At 57.2% G+C, this 19,180-nt stretch overlaps 1 protein-coding gene across 8 annotated transcripts in view; it reads right to left on the reverse strand.

Annotated features, from left to right (window-relative positions):
* The window catches only part of PPFIA4 (PPFI scaffold protein A4), a 60,264-nt gene that overhangs the window by 17,561 nt on the left and 23,523 nt on the right, over window positions 1-19,180 (reverse strand). For 6 of the 8 annotated variants that reach the window (XM_085083139.1, XM_085083134.1, XM_085083132.1 and 3 more), the window contains exons 2-12: window positions 15,717-16,535; window positions 7,885-7,986; window positions 7,614-7,778; window positions 7,026-7,100; window positions 5,792-5,887; window positions 5,047-5,268; window positions 4,489-4,635; window positions 4,246-4,384; window positions 3,504-3,583; window positions 2,612-2,743; window positions 918-980 (exon numbers count right to left, since the gene is read on the reverse strand). In XM_085083139.1, the coding sequence (XP_084939265.1) occupies window positions 918-980; window positions 2,612-2,743; window positions 3,504-3,583; window positions 4,246-4,384; window positions 4,489-4,635; window positions 5,047-5,268; window positions 5,792-5,887; window positions 7,026-7,100; window positions 7,614-7,778; window positions 7,885-7,986; window positions 15,717-15,953 (1,458 nt within the window). In that variant the 5' untranslated portion in view covers window positions 15,954-16,535. The remainder of the gene's footprint in view (window positions 1-917; window positions 981-2,611; window positions 2,744-3,503; window positions 3,584-4,245; window positions 4,385-4,488; window positions 4,636-5,046; window positions 5,269-5,791; window positions 5,888-7,025; window positions 7,101-7,613; window positions 7,779-7,884; window positions 7,987-15,716; window positions 16,536-19,180) is intronic. The other 2 variants (XM_085083137.1, XM_085083135.1) reach the window with 1 other exon arrangement.

A 19,180-nucleotide genomic window follows, 5' to 3' on the forward strand; every position in this document is an offset into this window, starting at 1 on the left:
CAACCTGCTGCTGGACCTGTCCCTCCTGCTCCCAGCCCCATCCCCACGGCAAGCTGTACTTGCACCCAGTGCTGGGAGTTGCCAGGGGAGGCTGCAGATGGACAGGGAGGGAGGGGAGAAGGGATCTCCCAGGCACACCAGGATCCAGTCTGGGGGACAAAGAGGCTGAGCCAGGGTGGGCGAGGTGTCAGCAGTGTCATACGAATCCCAGAGCTCTGGTCTGCCCTGGCCAGAGGTGAGCAGCCATGGCTGGGAAGCACACGGAATAACCACACATCCTCCCTGCAGGCAAGGGGAAAAGCAGCCCTCCTGATCTCCCAAACCATGCATGAGACATGGGGCACATTCTAAAGGCTCCTGCTGTTCCAAAAAGCCACATCCCTCCTGATCTCCCAAACCATGCATGAGACACGGGCATATTCCAAAGGCTCCTGTTGCTCCAAAAAGCCGCATCCCTCCAGCTTTCCAGCAAGGTCATCGGGGGTTCATGCAGACCCTACTGAGATGCTTTATCTGAGAGCAGGGGGTGAAGACCTACAGGGTCTCTGCGAGCTGGGCATGGAGCAGATTTCCCCCCAGTCTAAGAAAGCCTCAGGGGCCAAGGGGACAAGGCTGCCTGAACCCTCCTCTGCACATGGGTGAAACCACCCCAGCCTCACTGCTGTCCCCACCGGGCTCAGGGACAGATGAGTGTGACAGAAATATGGAGAGAGGACCCAACATGCCTGGTAGGGAACCAACCCAAGACTCTCTGGGTAGGGGGGTGGCAGCTTCCATCCAGCCACTGTGTGGGTGAGCGCGTGGCCTCCTGCTGCCAGGTGCTCCGGGATCCCAGCTCCTCCAAAACTGGGGCAAAGCTGGGAGTCTGTGCAGTTGGGGCAATGGTCACTGGGGCAGGTCCCTGCAGCTGCATTTACCTTGTCGTGCTGGTGCTCCTCTATCTGCTTTTGGGTATTTTCCAGCTCTTGTAACAATGTGTTCTTTAAGAAAAACCAAAGAAAATAAAAGGGAACAAAAACAGGAAAGAAAAAAAACCATTTAGGAAATAGCCATGTGGCCTCCCAGGAATGGCCAGTGTGGAATCCCAGTGTGGTGAACACCTGGAAAATGCTCTCTAGGCTATTCCTCACCTGCCTGGTCACACATCTCCTCTGCAAAGCTCCTGCCACTCAAGCAGGGTGGCCACAGCTCAACTCCTGCCCCACTCTGGGGCTGGGCATGGCCAATAGAGGCCAATGAGGGATTTGAGGGACAGGGCTCAGAGACCAGGAAATATGTCTGAGAGGAGATCAGCTCCTCCAGCAGCTAGATCAAGGGGAAAAATGTCCCTTACATCTAAGCTAGGAGGGAAAGATGTGCTTATAGAATCACAGAATCATGGATTGTTAAGGTTGGAAAAGTCCTCTAAGGTTGAGCCCAACCGTTTCCCCCAGCACTGCTGTGTTCATAGCAAAAGCATGACCCCAAGTGTCACATCCATGTTTTTGGAACACTTCCAGGAATGGTGACTCCACCACTGTCCTGGGCAGTCTGTTCCAATGCCATAACTCTTTCCTTGAAAATTTTTTTCCTAATACCTAATCTAAACCTCCCCTGGAGAGTTTGTAACTGCCTGACCTTGTGCTCATTTTTGGGAGATGCTGGCAGCCAAACAGGATAATTTTTGTGCATGGAACACCTGGGGTGCATGGAACACTCTCAGGGTGGGCCAGTGCTGGCACCAGACTGGGGAGCAGGTGACGGCCCTTCACAAGGTGTCACCACTCTGGTCCCTGTTGCTTATTGGGGTGGGATTTGGACTCATCCCCATGGGTTGGGTCTTTCTCTTTTTCCAGACAAATCTGCTGAACAACTGGACAAGCTGGCACAGCCACATTTGGTTGGGAACAGGAAGAGCAGAGCAGCAGGAGCACAGAGCCAGTTCTGGAGGCATCAGCTGGGGATAAACCTCTGACTTGCTGAGGGCAGCCCAGGCCCTGCAGGAACCCCAAGGGAGCTGAATCACGAAGGCCTGAGCTCCCATTGGCACTGTGGGGGGATCCTTGCTCAGAGCCAGCTGTTCCCAGTTAATTCCATTCACACCAGGGCAGCCATGGCTCCAGCCGACTCCTCCAAGGAAACCCCAGCTCCCCAGGAGTGGGATGGGAGCTGCTCATGGACGCTGTCCTGGCTTGGAGAAGGGAAATCAGTCCAGACCTGGGCGCAGGAAGGTTTTAAGGCAGCACATGGAGGAATGGGCACTGGGACAGGAAGAACACTGCATTTTTCCTGCAAAATGCAGTCGCAAATTGCTCCAGCAGCCACAGGGCACAGGTGGCATTGAGGCTGCACCAGCAGACACAGGGAAGCAAGGGAATGGAGAAGGACAAATCCTGCTGCTGTGGGAGGTGGGAGGTGGTGGGGAGGGGTTCTCCCCAGGCAAGGTGATCAGAGCAGTTCCCAGTGCTCCACCAGCCCCAGCATGGCCGTGTCCTGCATGTCACCATTTCTCCAGCGCTGCCCAGGCACTTCCAGCCCTGGGCCACGGCTGCATGAGGCACAGATGCTCATGGACAGGGAGGGAGGGGAGAAGACCCCTCGACCCCCAGAGGATCCCCGCCCCAAGTACTACCTTCTCCTCCAAGGCTGCCATTCTCTCTTTGAGGTGCAGCTGCAGCCGCTCGTTGGACTCGCTCAGCAACCGATCCACGGTGTCTGAGAGCCGCTTGTTGTGCTCCTCATTCATCTTCTCCCGCTGGCGGGCCTGGGACAGACACAGTGACATCCATGTCACATCCAGACGGGCTCGGAGCCCTCCTGCCATCCTGTGCTGCCATGGAGTCAGAGCTGATCCACCAGGCCCAACTTTTGGGGACAAAGCCACCTCTTACAGCACTGGTCAGACCCTTTGCTGGTCTCTGCCACATTCCAGCCAGGGTGAATAGGAGAGGACAGAATTTAGGGAGATCCTGCCTGCCTGCGCCTCAAGAAAGCTTCTCCTTTGTATCTGCCAGGAATATCCACACTGGGGACACATTCCAGACCCCAATGGATATCAAACCTCTGGATTTTCAAATATCTGTCCTAGGGCAAAACATCCAGGGGCTTCCCCAGCGGCACATCTGTAACATCACCTGAGTGACCCGAGAAATGGGCATCACAGCCTTCTGCATGGACAGCCCAGTGCCTGGCTCAGGAGCACAGCAGGGACTATGCAGCCCAGCCTCCCTGCCCTTTTCTTCCTGCCGATCCAGGCTCAGGGGAAAAGCTGCTGAAGCCTCCCCTTCCACCCTGCATTTGGGGTCCCAACTTGCCCCAGGGGGTGATGCTGAGAGAGGAGTGGGTGTGGAATGTCAACAGCAAGACTTAGATGCCTGGGAGAGGGGAAATCACAGCAGAGAGTGCCACAATCTCCTGTGTGGCTCCAGTTTGAGAGATCCTGGATGGGAAAAGATCAGCCAGGCTGCTCTCCCATCCTGCTCCTGAGCAGCAATCCAGGCACCAAGGGAAATATCAGGACCTACCCTTGCCAGCTCCTGGTTCTTCTCCTCCAGCTGAGTCTCCAGCTGCCGCAGGTGCTCCTCGATGCTACCGTGCCTCTCTTCTGCCTGGGAAAAGTAGAGCAGCCCTCTTGGATTATGGTCCCCAAAGCCATGAGGGCCCTGCTGCAAGCCTGCATCCATCTCTGCATCCCCATCCTTCCTGGGATGCAGGGCTCTCTCCCACTACCTGCATCCCTGCCAGGGCTCACTGTGAGCCCAAACCAGCCCTGCCAGCATGGTGACGGGAGCTGGAGCTGCTCTGTGAGGGACTGAACACCATTCCAGAACCCAGGAAGGGCAGGGATGGCCATATCCATCCCTCCCTCCAGGCCTGAAGCCTCCTACGTCTAGCCTGGTGCTTCTTCCTCATCCCAGAGTGGTCCCACACAAGCTGAAGGGCATCCACACCAACAGGGCCATCCCTGCCTTGGAGAAAGGGGCCGAAAGAAGGGAGCAAACTCCAAGTGTGCAGGACACATTGAGAGCTTTAAAGGCAGTGCCTTGTCCCTGCAGCTGTGGGGATTGTAGGGGACAGAGGCCACAGCTGGGAAGAAAAGCATAATGCCTTGGGCTGCCGGGGGCTCCATGCTGCAGGGGGCGGCCTGACTCAGCTCCTCCTCCGTTCCCGGTGCTGCCCTCCAGCTATGATCCCTGCCCTCCTTCTCCAATCCCCTCCCCTCCAGCTCTTGTCCCTCCCTTCTAGCCCCGATGCCACCCCTGCCACTTGCCTTGGTGAGCGCAGCAATGCGCTGGGCCAGCTCTGCTTCCACCTCAGGCAGCGTCTCTGCTTTCCTCATCGTCTGTTGCAGCTTCTGCTCTGCCAGCTCCAGCAGCTCCTGCAGGTGCCTGGCCTTCTCCTCGCACTGTGGGACAGCAGGATGGGTGCCCAGCATGTCCCACCTGCAGCACCCCGTTCTTCCCCCCAGGCCCCTGGGGTGGGGGGACACTTTGGGTCCAGTTTCGGTACCTGGCGGTGCAGGGATTCCTTGTTGGCCAACTCGTTCTCCAGTTTGTCATTGAGGTCATGGATAGAGGTGGCTTCTCGCTGGGCTGCCAGGTACCGTTTCTCCAGCGTGGTGATCCTCTCCTCCATGTCCTCCTTCTGCGCCAGGGCCTGGGGAAGTGATGGGGCTGTCACATCCTGCTCTGTGACAGCAGTTTGGGAACAGTGTGGCTACCCAGCTCCCAGAGCCTGGGACACCCTGAGTCCAAGGGGTGTGAAAATCCCCCTTGACACAGGGATGAGGGACAGCAGAGTGGGACAGTGATACAGGTTGAGTCAAACAATCACAGGAAAACCTCACAAGGACACAGGTCACTGCCCCAGGTGTGCAGCACACCTGAGAGCCTGTCTGTAACCTCAGAGAAGTCCTGCTGGCAGACTTCGGGACAACTTCCCAAAGGTAGTGGCCTCTTTTGGGGAATACCCTGCACACAACAGGAATTCCATTCTCTTCCCAGCCCTATGGGAGCTGCTGTGAGGTCTCTGCCCCAGGCTTGGCAGTGCAGGGGCACAGGGACTCACCTCTCGGAGGTCCCTCTGGTACTTGCTGCTCATCTCTTCGGATTTGATCAGATCCTTCCTGGCAGTGCCCAGATCCTCCTCAAGCTCAGCCACGCTGGCGGCCAAGGCAGAGATTCGTTCCTTGGCCTGGACCACTTCGAAATTCTGCTTCTCCAGGAGTTCCTGCAGCTCCACCACCCGCCCGGCCTCATCATCCGCGTGGACAGAGCCGTTGGAGAGACGCTGCAAGGCACCAGAGAGGGAGGTGGATGCTGGGCTGTCCCAAAGCTCCGGAACTGTGGCATTGCCTGCTGCCACTCAAAGTGGAATGCAGCCCTGCAGGGATTCGGTGAGGGGGTGGAAATGGAGACAGGGGGCTCTGGGACCTCCATCAACAGCCTTCGCAAGCCAGGGAGGGAGCTTATTGCAGGAATGATGGAATAGGGATGGCTGAGGGCTTCCCAGAGCATCTGGGAAGGTGTCCCTGCCCATGGTGGGAGGGCTGGAACAAGAAGACGGCCTTTAAGATCTCTTCCCAACCAAACCATTTTGTGATCTCTGGGAAGCAGAACCCCTTTGAGCACCCGAGCACAAATTCCTCCCTGCTCAGAAATGGCCTGTATGCACCAAGAATGACATTTCCCATGGGGCTGGACCCAGCAGAGAGGGAAAAAGGTTTTCAGCACCCTGGAGCCAGCAACAGGGGGGTGGGAGAGACAATGGCCTTGCTGAGCATGGGCAGAGCAGGGGTTTCCAGGGCTCTCACCTTCCAGGGAAGCTTTGGCGCTGGTTCCTTGGGTTCCCTCTCATCGCGCTCGCCTGCCACAGGCTCCCGGCTGGAGCCTTGCTGCAGAGCTGCCACCTGCATGGGAACAGTGGGAGTTCAGTGGGAGACAGCAGGAGAGAAACCTGAGCCAGCCACATGTGAAGCCAGTCTTGCTGCATCCAGGGCTGCAGCGGCTTCTTGCCTGTCCTGCTTGTGGCTGGAAGGACAGAAGGATCGGGTGAGGAACAGCCCTGAGCTGGCACTGCTGGGATCACACCTGGGGGCAGCTCTGGGCCCCTCCCTTCAGGAAGGACATTGAGGTGCTGGAGCATGTCCAGGAAAATGAATGGAGCTGGGGGAAGATTCTGGAGCACCAGGTGCAGCTGAAGGAGCTGGGGGGGCTCAGCCTGGAGAAAAGGAGGCTCAGGGGGGACCTTCTGGCTCTCCCCAACTCCCTGACAGGAGGTTGCAGCCACATGGGCGTCAGACTCTGCTCTCAGGGAACAAGGGCCAGGATGAGAGGAAATGGTCTCACGCTGTGCCACGGGAGGGTCAGGTTAGACAACAGGAAAAAATTTTCCCTGAAGGGGTGGTCAGGCCCTGGAACAGGCTGCCAAGGGGAGTAATGGGAGTCACCATCCCTGGAAGTGTCCAAGGCCAGATTGGATGGAGCTTGGAGCAACCTGGTCAACTGAAAGGTGTCCCTGCACATGGCAGGGGATGGAATGAGATGAGTGTTAAAGTCCCTCCCCACCCAAACGAGTCTGGGATTCTGGGATTCTGAGATGACCACGGCTGGAGGCTGAGGACAGCGAAGTCCCAGCCCCAGGGTTCCAGCAGGGAAGGAGATGTGGGATGCAAGATGAGGTGCTTGGAGCAGCATGCTTTGGGTCTCTGCCAAATCAGGGGAAATCCCAAGTCAGCCTCAGCCCCCTGGAAATGATTCAGATTGAGACTGTTTTTGTAAGTGACATGAATTTCAAACAGCAAAACAATGGGAAAATATCACCTGTGAGACAAAAGGTTTTCAGAATCTTTACAAGGTTTCCTTAAATACAGACAAACCTTCAAGTAAACAGCAATTTTAGATCAAAAGCCTTACATCAAACCTGCCCAAATGTCACCTCTCTGATCTGCATGGCCGTCTGAAGGTGGTATTTGAGCAAATTCCACGTGAATTCCCAAAGGTAACAGGGAACATTCCCAGCTCAGCAGGTGCCCAGGTACCTCTTACCTGACGATGGGCATCCACGAGCTGCTCCTCCAAGGTGGCCACTCGCTCCAAGGCTGCTCGCAGGCGTTCCCTGACCTGCAGGTGAGTGAAACAATGGGAAAGGCTGTTATTTATTTGGGATGAGGGTGTCCAGGATCTAGGCAAGCTCCCAGGCCTGTTTGTTGGGCTGACAGCCAGGCTCAGGTGGATTCACAGGCTCAGGATTATCCAGCCCATCATAGGGGAGAGTGGAAGCGTGTTGGAGACAACAGCCTGGGCCAGTTTTTGGAGATCTCTGGCCAGGACAGCCTGGAGGTATCTCCTAAGGAAGGAGATGCTTGAGGTGATTAAATGAGGAGGAAGAGCAAAGACTGACCCAGGGTGTCAAATGCCACTACCCTGACAGTGACTTGGGCAAGTTCCCTGTCCCTGTCAGCCTCAAACCCAGAGCATCCACCAGGCAGCCCCAGGAGCTCCTCAGTGCAGCTCTTGTATATCCAAGACCTTCCTGCTGAGGACCCCCATGTCATAAAGTGGCAGGGAGGGAGCGGAGGGCTGGGAGAAGGAGCTCTGAGCAGGAGCTCTAAGAGGTCTCAGCAGCTTTCCCACCTTTTCATCCAGCGCCTTGTGATGCTCAAAGAGTGATTTGAGTGCCTTGAGCACCTCGACCTCACTGGACACCCCGGATGGCGACTGGGCCTGGCGCTTGACCACGGTCATCCTGAGTGAGCGCTCATGCCGTGACACCAGGCACTCCAGGTGCTCCAGCAGGAGCTGCAGGGGGATGAGAGAGGGGCTGTCACTGCCGGGATGGGCCCAGTAGCCCCTGGGGTCCCACATTCCCAGGGCTGAGGGCTACCAACAGGGTCTCCAGGCTTACCCGGGTGTTGTTGCGCTCAGCTTTCAGCTCCGAGATCTCCTCCTCCCTCTCCAGGAGCTGCTCTCGGCAGGCGCTGAGCTCCCGTGTCAGCGTGGCAAACTCCTGTGGAGGGCAGAAGGATGGGCATGGAGCCAGCATTCCAGCCCCACTGCCAGACCTCCAGCACAGCATTTCCCATCCAAACCCAACCAGGGAGAGACAGTGACACTGAGGGGAACATGGAGAAACTGGGGGAGGAGCACAGCCAGGCCAGGAGGGGGACAAGAAGAACGCAGCATCCCAAACGTATCCACTTGGCTTGATGTCCAACAACAAAAGAAACTGCTCTACAGCTGCAGATGTGCTTGGTGGTATTTAAAGCATCCCAGTCAAGCCCACCAGCACATTCCCATTCCCACTGTCCCCTGGATGCAGCTCCCACCTTGGAGCATCCCAGCAAGCTAACACTCACTACAAAGCTTCAGCCAGGATCAGTCCCCTGGCCCTCAGCCAGCTTTTATCATGACCTCAAGACTTGGAATCATCCAAAACTTACATCCAAAAGAGATTGCTGCCCCAGTCCAGCTTCCTATGGGACACCCCCAGGCCCCGAATCCCAGCTGAGAGGGATAGGGTACAGCAGGAGATGTGCCAGGTGCCACCATCACTTGCTGCTGTCACTGCTCCCTCCAGGGATGTGACAGCCAGCAGTGAAGAGCCATGCCCAGAGCAATGCCAAAGGAATGCTGCACACCCAGCACATCCCTCAGGATACAGTAGAAACCACAATCGCGCTTGTGTCTGTGTCAGAGGGGAAGGGAAGCTCGCTTTGAAGTCCCACGGATGCAGGAGGGTTCACTTTGCCTTAAAAAATGAAACCCAGGCACCTGGGTGAGCCCAGAAACACCTCCCATTGCTCCCAGTTGCTCTTCAGTGGTGCCAGGCCCAAGCGAGGTTTTGCAGCTGGGATTTCTTAGGGTGAGAAATGCAAATGTGGGAACACGCCATGAATTCACACCAGGCTTGGTGCTGTCAGGAAGAATTTTAAAAGGCAAAGGGTTTCAGAAGAAGCTGAGAAGGATCTGATGGAGCATTAACAACCCAAATTTCGAGAGGGGGCTGAGAGCTGTCTTACAGCATGAAATTCTCTTTCACTTTAATTTTCAGGTTTAGCAAATAAAAACCCTTCAAACCAAAGCAAAGCATTGAGGGTTAGGCTGAACCAAATGCTCTACTTAGCTCCAAGTGAAACCTCCTGCAACAGCTGAAGCTCCATGAAATCCACAGCTTTTTCATCTGTTTGCCCCAGCCAGGTTTTCCCTCTCCCTTCCCACCCCAAACTTCTCTCACTGGTGGGGTTTGTAGACTGGGATTGGTGGAGACCATGGTGGCACTGGTGCAGCTCAGACCCCACAGTGGGACAGGACCCAAGCAGGTCGCAGTGTGGGGGAAGGGAAAGAGTCATTGTCCCCATCAATAGCTGCTTTCCTGCCCCTCAACTGCCTCAGGCCACTGTCACCCCACATCCCTGCTCCACATCCCTGCTCCAAAACCCCTGCTCAGGCATCACCCCAGGGCATCATGCCCCCAGTTCCTTCCCAGACCCACTCCTGCCCCATCCCTTCCCCAGGGACCATGCCAGCCCTGAGGCCACCCCACCATTTCTGCAAGGATCATTCCAGTTCTGGGATCACCCCTGTCCCCATCCCCTCCCCAGGGATCCCTCCAGCCCCCTCCAGAGGATCACTCCTCTCCCCACAAGTGCTCCCCCAAATGTGTCACAATACCCCAAACATCTGTCACAAATCTCTGCCGTGCCCCATCCCACACTCGCTCCAGATCATCCCACAGCCCCCAGAGCACAAGGAGCCCTCTGCAGATCTAGCTCTGCTGGGACCCTGCCGAGCCAGCCCAGCCCTTCCCGGAGCCGAACTCTCCCTGGCGCTGGGATCCCGGCGGGATCAGGCTCGGGACAGCCCAGCTGCACACACACGTGCGCATTGCACGGGTTATGCAAGCGCTGCCAGCAGCTCCCGAGCATCCCTGCGGATTAGAGACGGGCTGGGAATGCCGGCGAGCAGAAAGCAGCAGGGAGATGTGCCAGAGAGGTGCCTGTGCATCGCCGGCTGACTCGGATTTAGGGATCTGTCACGCCCCCAGTCCTTCAATACACCAAGAGACAGGCGGCAGGGCTCAAGGAGCTCGGGAAAGGCATCCTAGCAGCTGGGATGGCCTCGGGAATGTCTTCCAGCAGCCCGAGCTGTAGAGGCAGGGGACACATCGGCTCTGGGCTCTTCCAGTACCGGGGCAGGGACCCTGTGGATGCAAAGCCTCTGGATCTGCAAAGCTGGAAACCGCTTGCTCTGCCCCGTGGATGGCAGGGGACACCAGCTGTGGACATGGATGTTCTTCCCACTGGAGTGAACAGGGATGGGCAAAGTGGGATGGGTGGGACAAGGCATTGGAGGCAACAAGAGGACAGGGATGCCTTGCTGGGGACAGAGGTCACCAGCGCTGGGGACAGGGATGGTCAGCACTGAGGACAGCGACCACCAGCACTCAACCTCCTTTCCCCGTGTTCCCTCGCTGTGGTGGCCCGGCTGTACAGCTGCTCCCACAATCAGGATTTCATCCCGAAAGAGGGGATTAAAGGGGAGCAAATCCTCTGGAGAGAGGGAGGCAGCCCCTGCCGCGGCCAGCCTGGCGCACACGCGGTCAGCAGGTCACAGCCAGGGGTGGGCACAGCACAGAGCTCCTGACAGCCCTGCCCTCGGGGTGTTCCTCTCCGAGCCCTCCATCCCAACAGGAATACTGGCTGCATCCTGTGCTCTGTGCCCCACATCCTGTGCCAGGCCTGGAGCATGCCATGGCAAACCGAAGAGCCCTTGATAACTGTCCCCCCGCGGGGAAAGGCTGCAAAAAGGAACATTTACACCAAAAATAGCAACAGCCCTGCGGTGAGCCAGGCCAGCAGTGAGGTCAGCCGAGTACACAGGGCCTGACTTGGATGCCTTGGGAATGAAAAATAGTAATAAATCGCTCCAGCACCCGCCTGTAGCAACCTCCCTCAGCCCCAGCTGTGCCAGATGCCAGTACTGCCACCTTGCTCTTGCAGGCACCAGGCGAGTTGGGGACCATGACAAGCTGTTCCCAGCTTCAGTGTCACACTGTGCAGTGCAGCCTCCATCCCCATCCACAGGTGTGCCACAGCCCTACATCCTAGGAAAGTGGAGATAAAGAAGATCCAGATGATTTTTCTCTGCCCTGGCCTCATCTCCCAGGCGAGGCAGAGGCGCCTGCCTGGCTCTGATAAGCTCTGGGACTAAGCACGGACACCTATAAACAGATTAGAAAGTGAAGGAGAGGTGCCTGATCTTCAATCAAAGGATAGATGATGAGACACAGCCTGGGAGTCCCCAGGAGCCCTGCAGGAAGCCCAGCAGCCTGGGAAGGGGCCAGTTTGGATAAAAACCAAACCTCCCACAGTGCAACTGACTGGGCTCAGCCCCAAGTCCTGGGGTGAGAGAGAGCAGGGATGGACCAGGACGGAAGGATGGAGCAGGACGGAGGGATGGAGCAGGACGGAGGGATGGAGCACAGTAATGGGATGGAGCACAATAATGGGATGGAGCAGGATGGAGGGATGCTGTTTTCACTGTCGGAGAAGGGAGTGAGACCTGGAGCAGCACACAAGGTATTGAAGTGGGATGTTGTGGATTGGGACTTGGATCTTCAGTCGGCACCAAGCATGTTGGGGATTTGGGGTTTTCCTCCTTGGCTGCATCAATGGGGAAGGCACAGGGAAGAGCTGCAAGGGAGGCCAGGAATCAGGCACATGGAGATGGCTGGAAAAGCAAGAAGAGGTTTGGAAGCACTGAGCGGGAGGCTCCAAGGCATGGAAAAACATAGAAAAGCTGAAATGCCAAAGTCCTCAGCCCAGGACCCTGCTGCTCCTCTCCCGGTGCTGTCCACAGCAGACAGGGATGCAGTGGGATCACACCACAGCCAGCAAAATTCCCTGTTTGTGGCAGGAGCATGGCTGCTGCTCCGACACACTCGAGCCTGGGGACAAACCGGCTCCAGCTGCAGGATTAATGGCATTTTAAAGCCCCTAATTGGAGAGATTGCTCCTGACGGGAGCTGCGGGGGATGTGTGGGAAAGATGCCCGCGCTGGGAAACCAGCGTTGCTGACTCGGCACACGAGGGACAGAGCCCCATTCGTCATCTGCCCGTGCCGGCAGCCCCATCATCCCACCTCTCCTTGTCCCAGGAGTGGAGCAGAATGAGGAGAAAGCCCCAAATTGGAGCTGAGGGGATAAACACAACCCCGGCAGTTGTAGCATGGGATTACACAGATTAAATCCTGCCGGGTAAACCCAGGGCTTCGACCATCACCCACCCCCAATGCTGGGCACCGGCACATCCCAGACCTCCTGGATACAACACTGGGGCTCTGTGAGACCATCCATGGGAAATTGGTGTCCTCCCTTCCTCAGGATGTGTATTTCCACCTGGGATTGCTCAGGGAGGAGCGCTGTGCAGCCAGGCAAGCAGGAATCCACCATCTCTGCATCCTGGTCTTGTGGGAGCACAAGCAGCTCCAACAGTTCCACACAGCTGCCAGATCCCTCCATCCCTCCCCAAAATCTGAAGACACTTTAAGGGTCTTACCCAGTGGGTGTTTTCCCCCACCTGGGGCTTCCCATTTCCCTGCTGGTCTTTGCAAGTTAACTTGAGATACACTTTTAAGTTAAATGGGAGGAATTTGTGATGATTGCTTGATGTCAGGACATTCCCCAGCTCCCGGAGGACTTCCAGGAAGTTTGGGGAATCGTAGGGGGTCTGCCCGCCCCAAAAAGGCCAGATCTCAGCTCTCCAGGCAGCCCCAAGAGGCACTGAAGGTGCAGCAGAGCTTCCTGGAAGGAGGAACTGCAGGAGGTTTCCATGGCCATTGGAAACCACTCAGCCCCGTGAAATCTGGGAGCCTGTTCTCCCCCTGACACAGCTGGGGACAGGGACTCCTGCCAAACCCCCAAACCACAGCAGGACAGGGAGGAGCTCCATCCCACATAGGACCCTGCACTGGGAACACATCTGGATATACCTGGAGCCCTGAGTGTCACATCCCCTGGTGGCACCTGCACCCAGGAGAACCTGAGCTGGGGGGCCAGGCAGGAGGGAGCTGGGAGCAAAGCCAGGGCCTTGGGGGGATGCTGAGAGCACCCAGACCCTACTCAGGGCTTGGTCCTTGGCCACAAATTCCCCACAGAACAGGGAGGATAGGGGGCTGGAGCCAGAGCTTTCAGCCCGATTAAGTTGCATTCAGCACTCCCACATGAATAAATAAATCATTTAAGAAGCATTAAGGCAGCTTAGTTTCCCCAGGAAATCGACCTGGAGTTCTGCCTATTGGGGGCTCAGGGATGCCCCCATGGATTGGGGGTGGGGATACCTCAGCCATGCGGCACAGGCAAGGGGGAATGGGAGCTGCAGGCAGGAGCATCCCTGGAGCATCCCTGCCAAGGGCTTTGCCCTGGACAGACACATACCTTGCCTGCCCCATGCGTGGATCCACACCAGAGGCACATTCCCAGCCTGTCCCTTTGGATACCATGCCGACACAGCAGCTTCCAGCTGCCTCTGTGCCCTGAGAGGGTGCAGTGACATGTCCCCAGCTGTCATCCCCCCCAGCCTCGCCAGGCAGCACATCCCAGCCTGGCTGCAACCAGGGCACACTACCACTGCATCTGGGTGCCCAATCCTGCCCCTAAAGAAGGGGTTCTCCCAGCAATCCAGCTTGCATCCCATCCCAATGGGGTCTGAGACATTGCAGGAAGCTCCTAGGCAAAAGGATGCACAGAGAAGGAGGAAGAGGATGGGATAGACCCACGGGATGGCCCACTCAGTGCCCTGGGAAGAGACCTGAATGTCCCGGTCCCACTTACCTGGTACATGCACATGCTGGGATTAATCCCATTGGGCAGGTGAGCGCCTTTGGATTTGCTTCCCGCATTCATGCCGAGCCCTCATGTCCGGGGGTGAGCACGGGGGGCACCGCGAGCCGCCGTGCCCGGGCGTGGAGCCCCTCTGCCCGCACAGGAACCGCCCGAGGGAGGCAGCTGCAGCTCCGGGGAATTCCCCATGGGAACTGCCCCCTGTCACATCCCAGGGCCGGAGGGAGCGGAGGTGGCTGGCCGGGCAGCCAGCGGGTCGCGGGCGCAGCGCTGCTAGCGGGTCCCTGTGTGCTGACCCAGATTGCTCCGAGCACACCCCAAGGCTCCGAGGGCCCAGAGCGGGAGCGGAGGCTAAATCCGCGCATCCCTTAATCCGGGAGGCTGTGGCAGGGCGGGCAGAGCGTCAGGGTGACCTGGCTTGCTCTCTCCAGAGCAAGGAGCAGAGGGACCAAGCCCCTGGCACAGGGAGGTGCTGGTGGGACTGGGTGTACCCAGCCCCTGGGTACGTCTCAGCACACCACTCAGGATGGGAGAAACTCGTCCATAGGGACCCCAGGGGCGCCTGGGAAACACTGTTGGGTGTTTTGCTCTCAGCAGCCTGGGCAGAGGCAGGACCAGCCCAGCTGTGTATGGACCAGCCCTTCCCAAGCTGCTTTCCCCGACCCAGAGAAGGCAGGGATAAAGAGAGCTGGCCAGGCACCAGCCCAAGCTCTGTCCTGGCTTGTGCCACCTGTTTTGATCCATTTCCCATCTCTCCAAGGTGTTCCAAACCCCAAAACCTAAGATCTCAGTTATCAGCACTGCAGACTCAGAACAGATCAAACACTGGAAGCCTCCTGCTTGCCTTGGCTGTTGGGCTCCTCCCACATCACACCCACAATGGAGTGGAGCAACAGCCCCCCAAAATCCCTGTTCCCCCAAGTCTGAGCCCTGGGACACTGTGCTGTCCCACAAGACCCCACAAAAATGGTGGGCAGCTCAGACCCATCCTGCACAGCCCTGTGACACTGGGCTCATCCACCTCATCCTCTTCTGGCCTGAACATCTTTGTGGAGAACAAGTTCAGGTCTCTGGAGCACCTGGAGGAAGTCCTGCAAGTGGAGGAACCAGGAGCAGAGCATCAGCAGAAGCCCCAAGGCAAGCCCTGATTCCCATGCCCTGGGCTGCTTTCTGAGAACAGACCTCTGGCAGCCTCACTGTCCTCTGCCCCTCTGCTTCCTGACATGTCCCAGTCCTCACCCTACACCAGCTCTGCCTCCAGTGTCCCCTCTGAGGACCAAGATAGAGACATAGAAGTCCCATTGCCCCACTGGGGAATGAGGCTGATGCAAAGGAGCCCTCTTGGCATGGGAAGGGGCCTGAGCAGGGCTGACCTCCACAGTGGGGAAGGAGAGTGGTTAATGGTTTATGGTTAATGTCCCTATTTGAAATGCCAGTGTGGGCTCAGCACTTCCTGACATGCCAAGAAATTGACTGGAGGCAGCAAGTCAGATCTGCTGCCTGCAATGTGCCACCTGCTCCCCAAGTGCTGTCCCCCAATGGACTGACTGTTCCCACGGGAAGTGCAGGCTCTGCCTCTGCCTTGTTGTCTTCCTGGGTTCTCCTCAGGGAGGTTTTTCCCCTTCTCCAAATCCATTCTCCTGTGCACAGTGGGGATTGCACTCCCACCCCTCCACATAGACGAGCAAGGGTACAGAGAAGGGGACATGTCCGACCTGGTTGTCACTTGGCGTGGGAGGACCTACAGGACATACTGTCAACGTGAGGTGCAACACACCCAGCAGCGTCACTGCTGTCACACCAGGCCAACCCTCCCATGGCCATGAGCTAAACCCCACATCCAGTGTCCCTCGTGTGCCTCAGGGCAGGCTCTGCTCACGCCAGGGGCAGGAACTCACCTGTGGGAGTGCAGAGTTGAGCTGCCTCTGGAGCTGGTCGCGCTCCCGAAGTGTCTCCTGCAGGCGGCTCTGGGTGACAGCGAGCGTCTCGCGCGTCTCCCGCAGGGTGTCCAGCAGCTTGTCCCTCTCGTCCAGCATGTTCACCATCAGCTGCTCGAAGTCAGCGTCCGCCTCCGAGCCCTGGGGGGGCCCCAGCGGGTCCCCCTCGCTGATGGTGGGCATCACCTCGCACATCATAGCTGGGCTGGCTGGGGGAGGGTCCTGACGGGGCTGGGGGGTGCTGAGCACAGGTCACATCACTGCAGGCTCCCAGGGGCCAGGGCAGCCAACACGGGAGGGGACAATGGGGTGCCGAAGGCGAGAGAACCTCCCATCCCTTCCTCCGGGGTGCTAAGCAGCAGCTGGCATCACTCCAGCGGGGTGCAGGGATGTCCTGGCCACCAAAGTCCTCACAGTTACCAGGGCTCCACTCACTGCTCGTCACTGCCAGCTCCCAGGTGTCACTCTCCTGGGTCCCGTGTGTCACCTCTCTGGGGTCCTATGTGTCACCTCCCTGACGCCTTTCGGAAGGGCTGCAGCATCCGTGACCCACGGGATGTTCAGATAGGGACAAAGTGGCTCTTGAGGACTTGTCCCAATGGAGAGCCCAAGCCAAGAGCAGCACAGGGAGGGTCCAGGGAACGTTTGGGCTGCCCCAGCATGCTGAGGGGGGATCTGGTGACAACGGACTGTTGTCCTTAAAGCTGGATGAGGCGTCACTGCCAATGTGGGAACGTGCCTCCGTTGGGCATCACAGCTCTTCAAACACCCAGCAGTGACCTATGGGAGAGGGGACAGAGATCAGATCCCTTCTGCTGCCCCCAAAATACCCAGGAACCTGCCCAGCCCCCTCTGCCACCCATCAAACCCTCAAGGGCTGCACCAGGTGGGCTCAGCATGCACAGAATGGGCTGTGCAGGGTTGTACCTCCTGCTCCCACTACACCAAATCCAGGATGGTACCAGGCTGCAGGAAACAGCAACCCGGGCACCCAAAATCCTGCAACTGCCTTTGGCATTTATATATCCTTGGCCAGGATATGTGGAGCTCCTGGCTGGCCAGGGCGCCTGTGGCCCCAGCATTCTCCAGCCTCAAGGACTTCACTTTTGCAGAAAATCAGGCTCTAAGCTGAGTTTGGCCCAAAGCTGGCAGAAGTCAGGGCTACAAATGAGTTGAATGATTGGATTAATGTTACCACTGTGTCCCCCCGCCTCTCTCTGGACAGATGTGCTGGGCCCAGCTGTTCAGTGACAATTGAACTCCACAGCATCATCCCTTGGTCAAACCTCTCCCAGGGGATGGAGGCAGCAGCATCCCCAAATTCCTGCCCAAGTGCAGGGGATGAGAGGCTGGAGGGGAGAGGCAGAACTGACATTTGGGCAGTATTTAGTCTGCATTAAAGCATGGCTGCACCTGAGGATCCAGGTCCAGGGTGATGCTGGTACCTACAGCCCCCCCTCCCCTTCTGCAGCCCCAAACCATCCCAGACAAGGTGCCAGATGGCGATTCCTACAGCCACAGCCCTGTGGAGGAACTTCAGCCCTCTGCAGCTGGGTGAGGGTCCCCAGCAGTGAGGGTCAGCATGCCACTGTAACTCCGGCCACCCTGGAGACCTGCCCACCCCGGTCACCATCTGTGCCAGGGAACAAACCATGGGCAGGACTCGAGCTGAGCAGCAAAACACAACGTGGCAGGCCCAGAGTGAGGAGTGCTGGTCTAGTGCTGCTTCTGCAGCAGGCCCCCCTTCAGTTTTAAACTCTTCAGACAAAATGCTCAAGGACAGGTCTGAATATTCTGAGGCTGTGGAGGCATCTGAGGCTGGAGCTGCCCCATCCCTGGAAGTGTCCAAGGCCAGGCTGGGCAGAGCTTGGAGCAACCTGGGATAGTGGAAGGTCTCTCTGCCCACGGCAGGGGTGGGACTGGATGAGCTTTAAGGTCCCTTCCAGCCCAAACCAGCTGTGATTCTGTGTCACTTTCCTTTAAAACCCACACATGCACGTGGATGAAAAGGACTGTACACAGGCTTGGGCCAGGGCAGCCTGTTCTGGCCCTTTGGGCTGGGATGAAAGCTTGTGTGTCCTACAGCTTGATGGCACAGTGAGGACCTGCCCTGATCAAAGGTGACACATGTGAGGAGATGCCTTTGTCACACCCAGACATTGCTGCGGCCAGGGAATCAGAGCTCTGCTCTTGGGATGACATTGGCTCATCAGCTGAGGGGAAGTTTGACACAAAAAACTCTCTAAAAATAGAGAAGCTCTGGCAAAAGCAGCAGCCCCTCACTGTGCATCCCATGTAAGATGCTGAGAGCCAGCTCCAGCACACAGGGACATAGGACAGGGCTGTCTCACAGGTGGTGTCCTCCCCTCCCTTCACAGATTGGATCCTCAAGTGAGATAAAATACGTTGTGGACATGTAACACTGTCCTGAAGCTTTGAGGGTTGTTCAGGCTCCATCCTGGCTGTTGGGACGTGGAGGACCAGGATAACTGTCGATTCATGGGATAACTGCACTGAGGACTTTCCATCCCTGCAGCATCCCACAAAAACAAGGCTGGTTGAGGAAAAGGCACAGAGGTGAGGGACCATTTCAGCCCCTGTTCTCCTTGGGTTGAGTTGGACAGGAGCCTCAACCCTGTAATTAAGCAGTCAAAATGCTTTCCAGTTCTCCTGCCCCTAATAAGCAGCCGCAGGGGTACCCACAGGCCCATGGCCCCCATGCAGCTTTCCTTGGGGGGAAGATGTTCCAAGCTCCAGGGAGATCTAGGGCCAAGGAGAGCAGAAACCAGCCCTACCTCAGGACTAAGACCTATTAATTTGGGTGCAAACCCCAAAAGAGGCATCTTTCATGCCCCCTTCTCCTGCTGTGCCTTTACTTGTGGTATGATCAGAAAGAACATCCAGGCTGTGGGAAGTCTGGCAGTTCCCAAGCACAATGAATGGCAAAAGCAGCCACGTGGGCACAGCCCAGCTGCTGGAGGGGAATTGGAAGAATTAGCAGATGAATTAAGAGATATTAATCAAGGCATGGAGGGAAGAGCCCTGCAAGCACTTGGGGAAGGGAAATGCTTCAGGGAATGACCTAGACATAAATCTGACTAGAGCAATGATGGGATGGAGATTTATCCCAGCTGCAAAGGAGAGATTCCCTTACCATGAAGAGACTCTGCAGATGCCAATTCCAGCAGGGCTGTGGTGGCTTCTCACACTCCATAGAGGTCATCCAAGGGGCTGGACCCACACGGTGCAGGAGGAGGCACAGAATTACAGCCAAGAGCTGATTTTCTTTCTGCTCCCCCCATGGTTGAGCTCATGCACGTGTGACTTTGGGGGGCTTTGTTTCTCAGCAACATGCTCCTGCCCACAGCTACATCCTGTTATTCCTAGTATGCTTGTGCAGGGAGATGGGAAATGAGCACAGCCCA

Source organism: Lichenostomus cassidix, chromosome 26 (assembly GCF_008360975.1).
Source record: "Lichenostomus cassidix isolate B80296 chromosome 26, HeHo_3.0, whole genome shotgun sequence".
Classification (NCBI taxonomy): Eukaryota; Metazoa; Chordata; class Aves; order Passeriformes; family Meliphagidae; genus Lichenostomus; species Lichenostomus cassidix.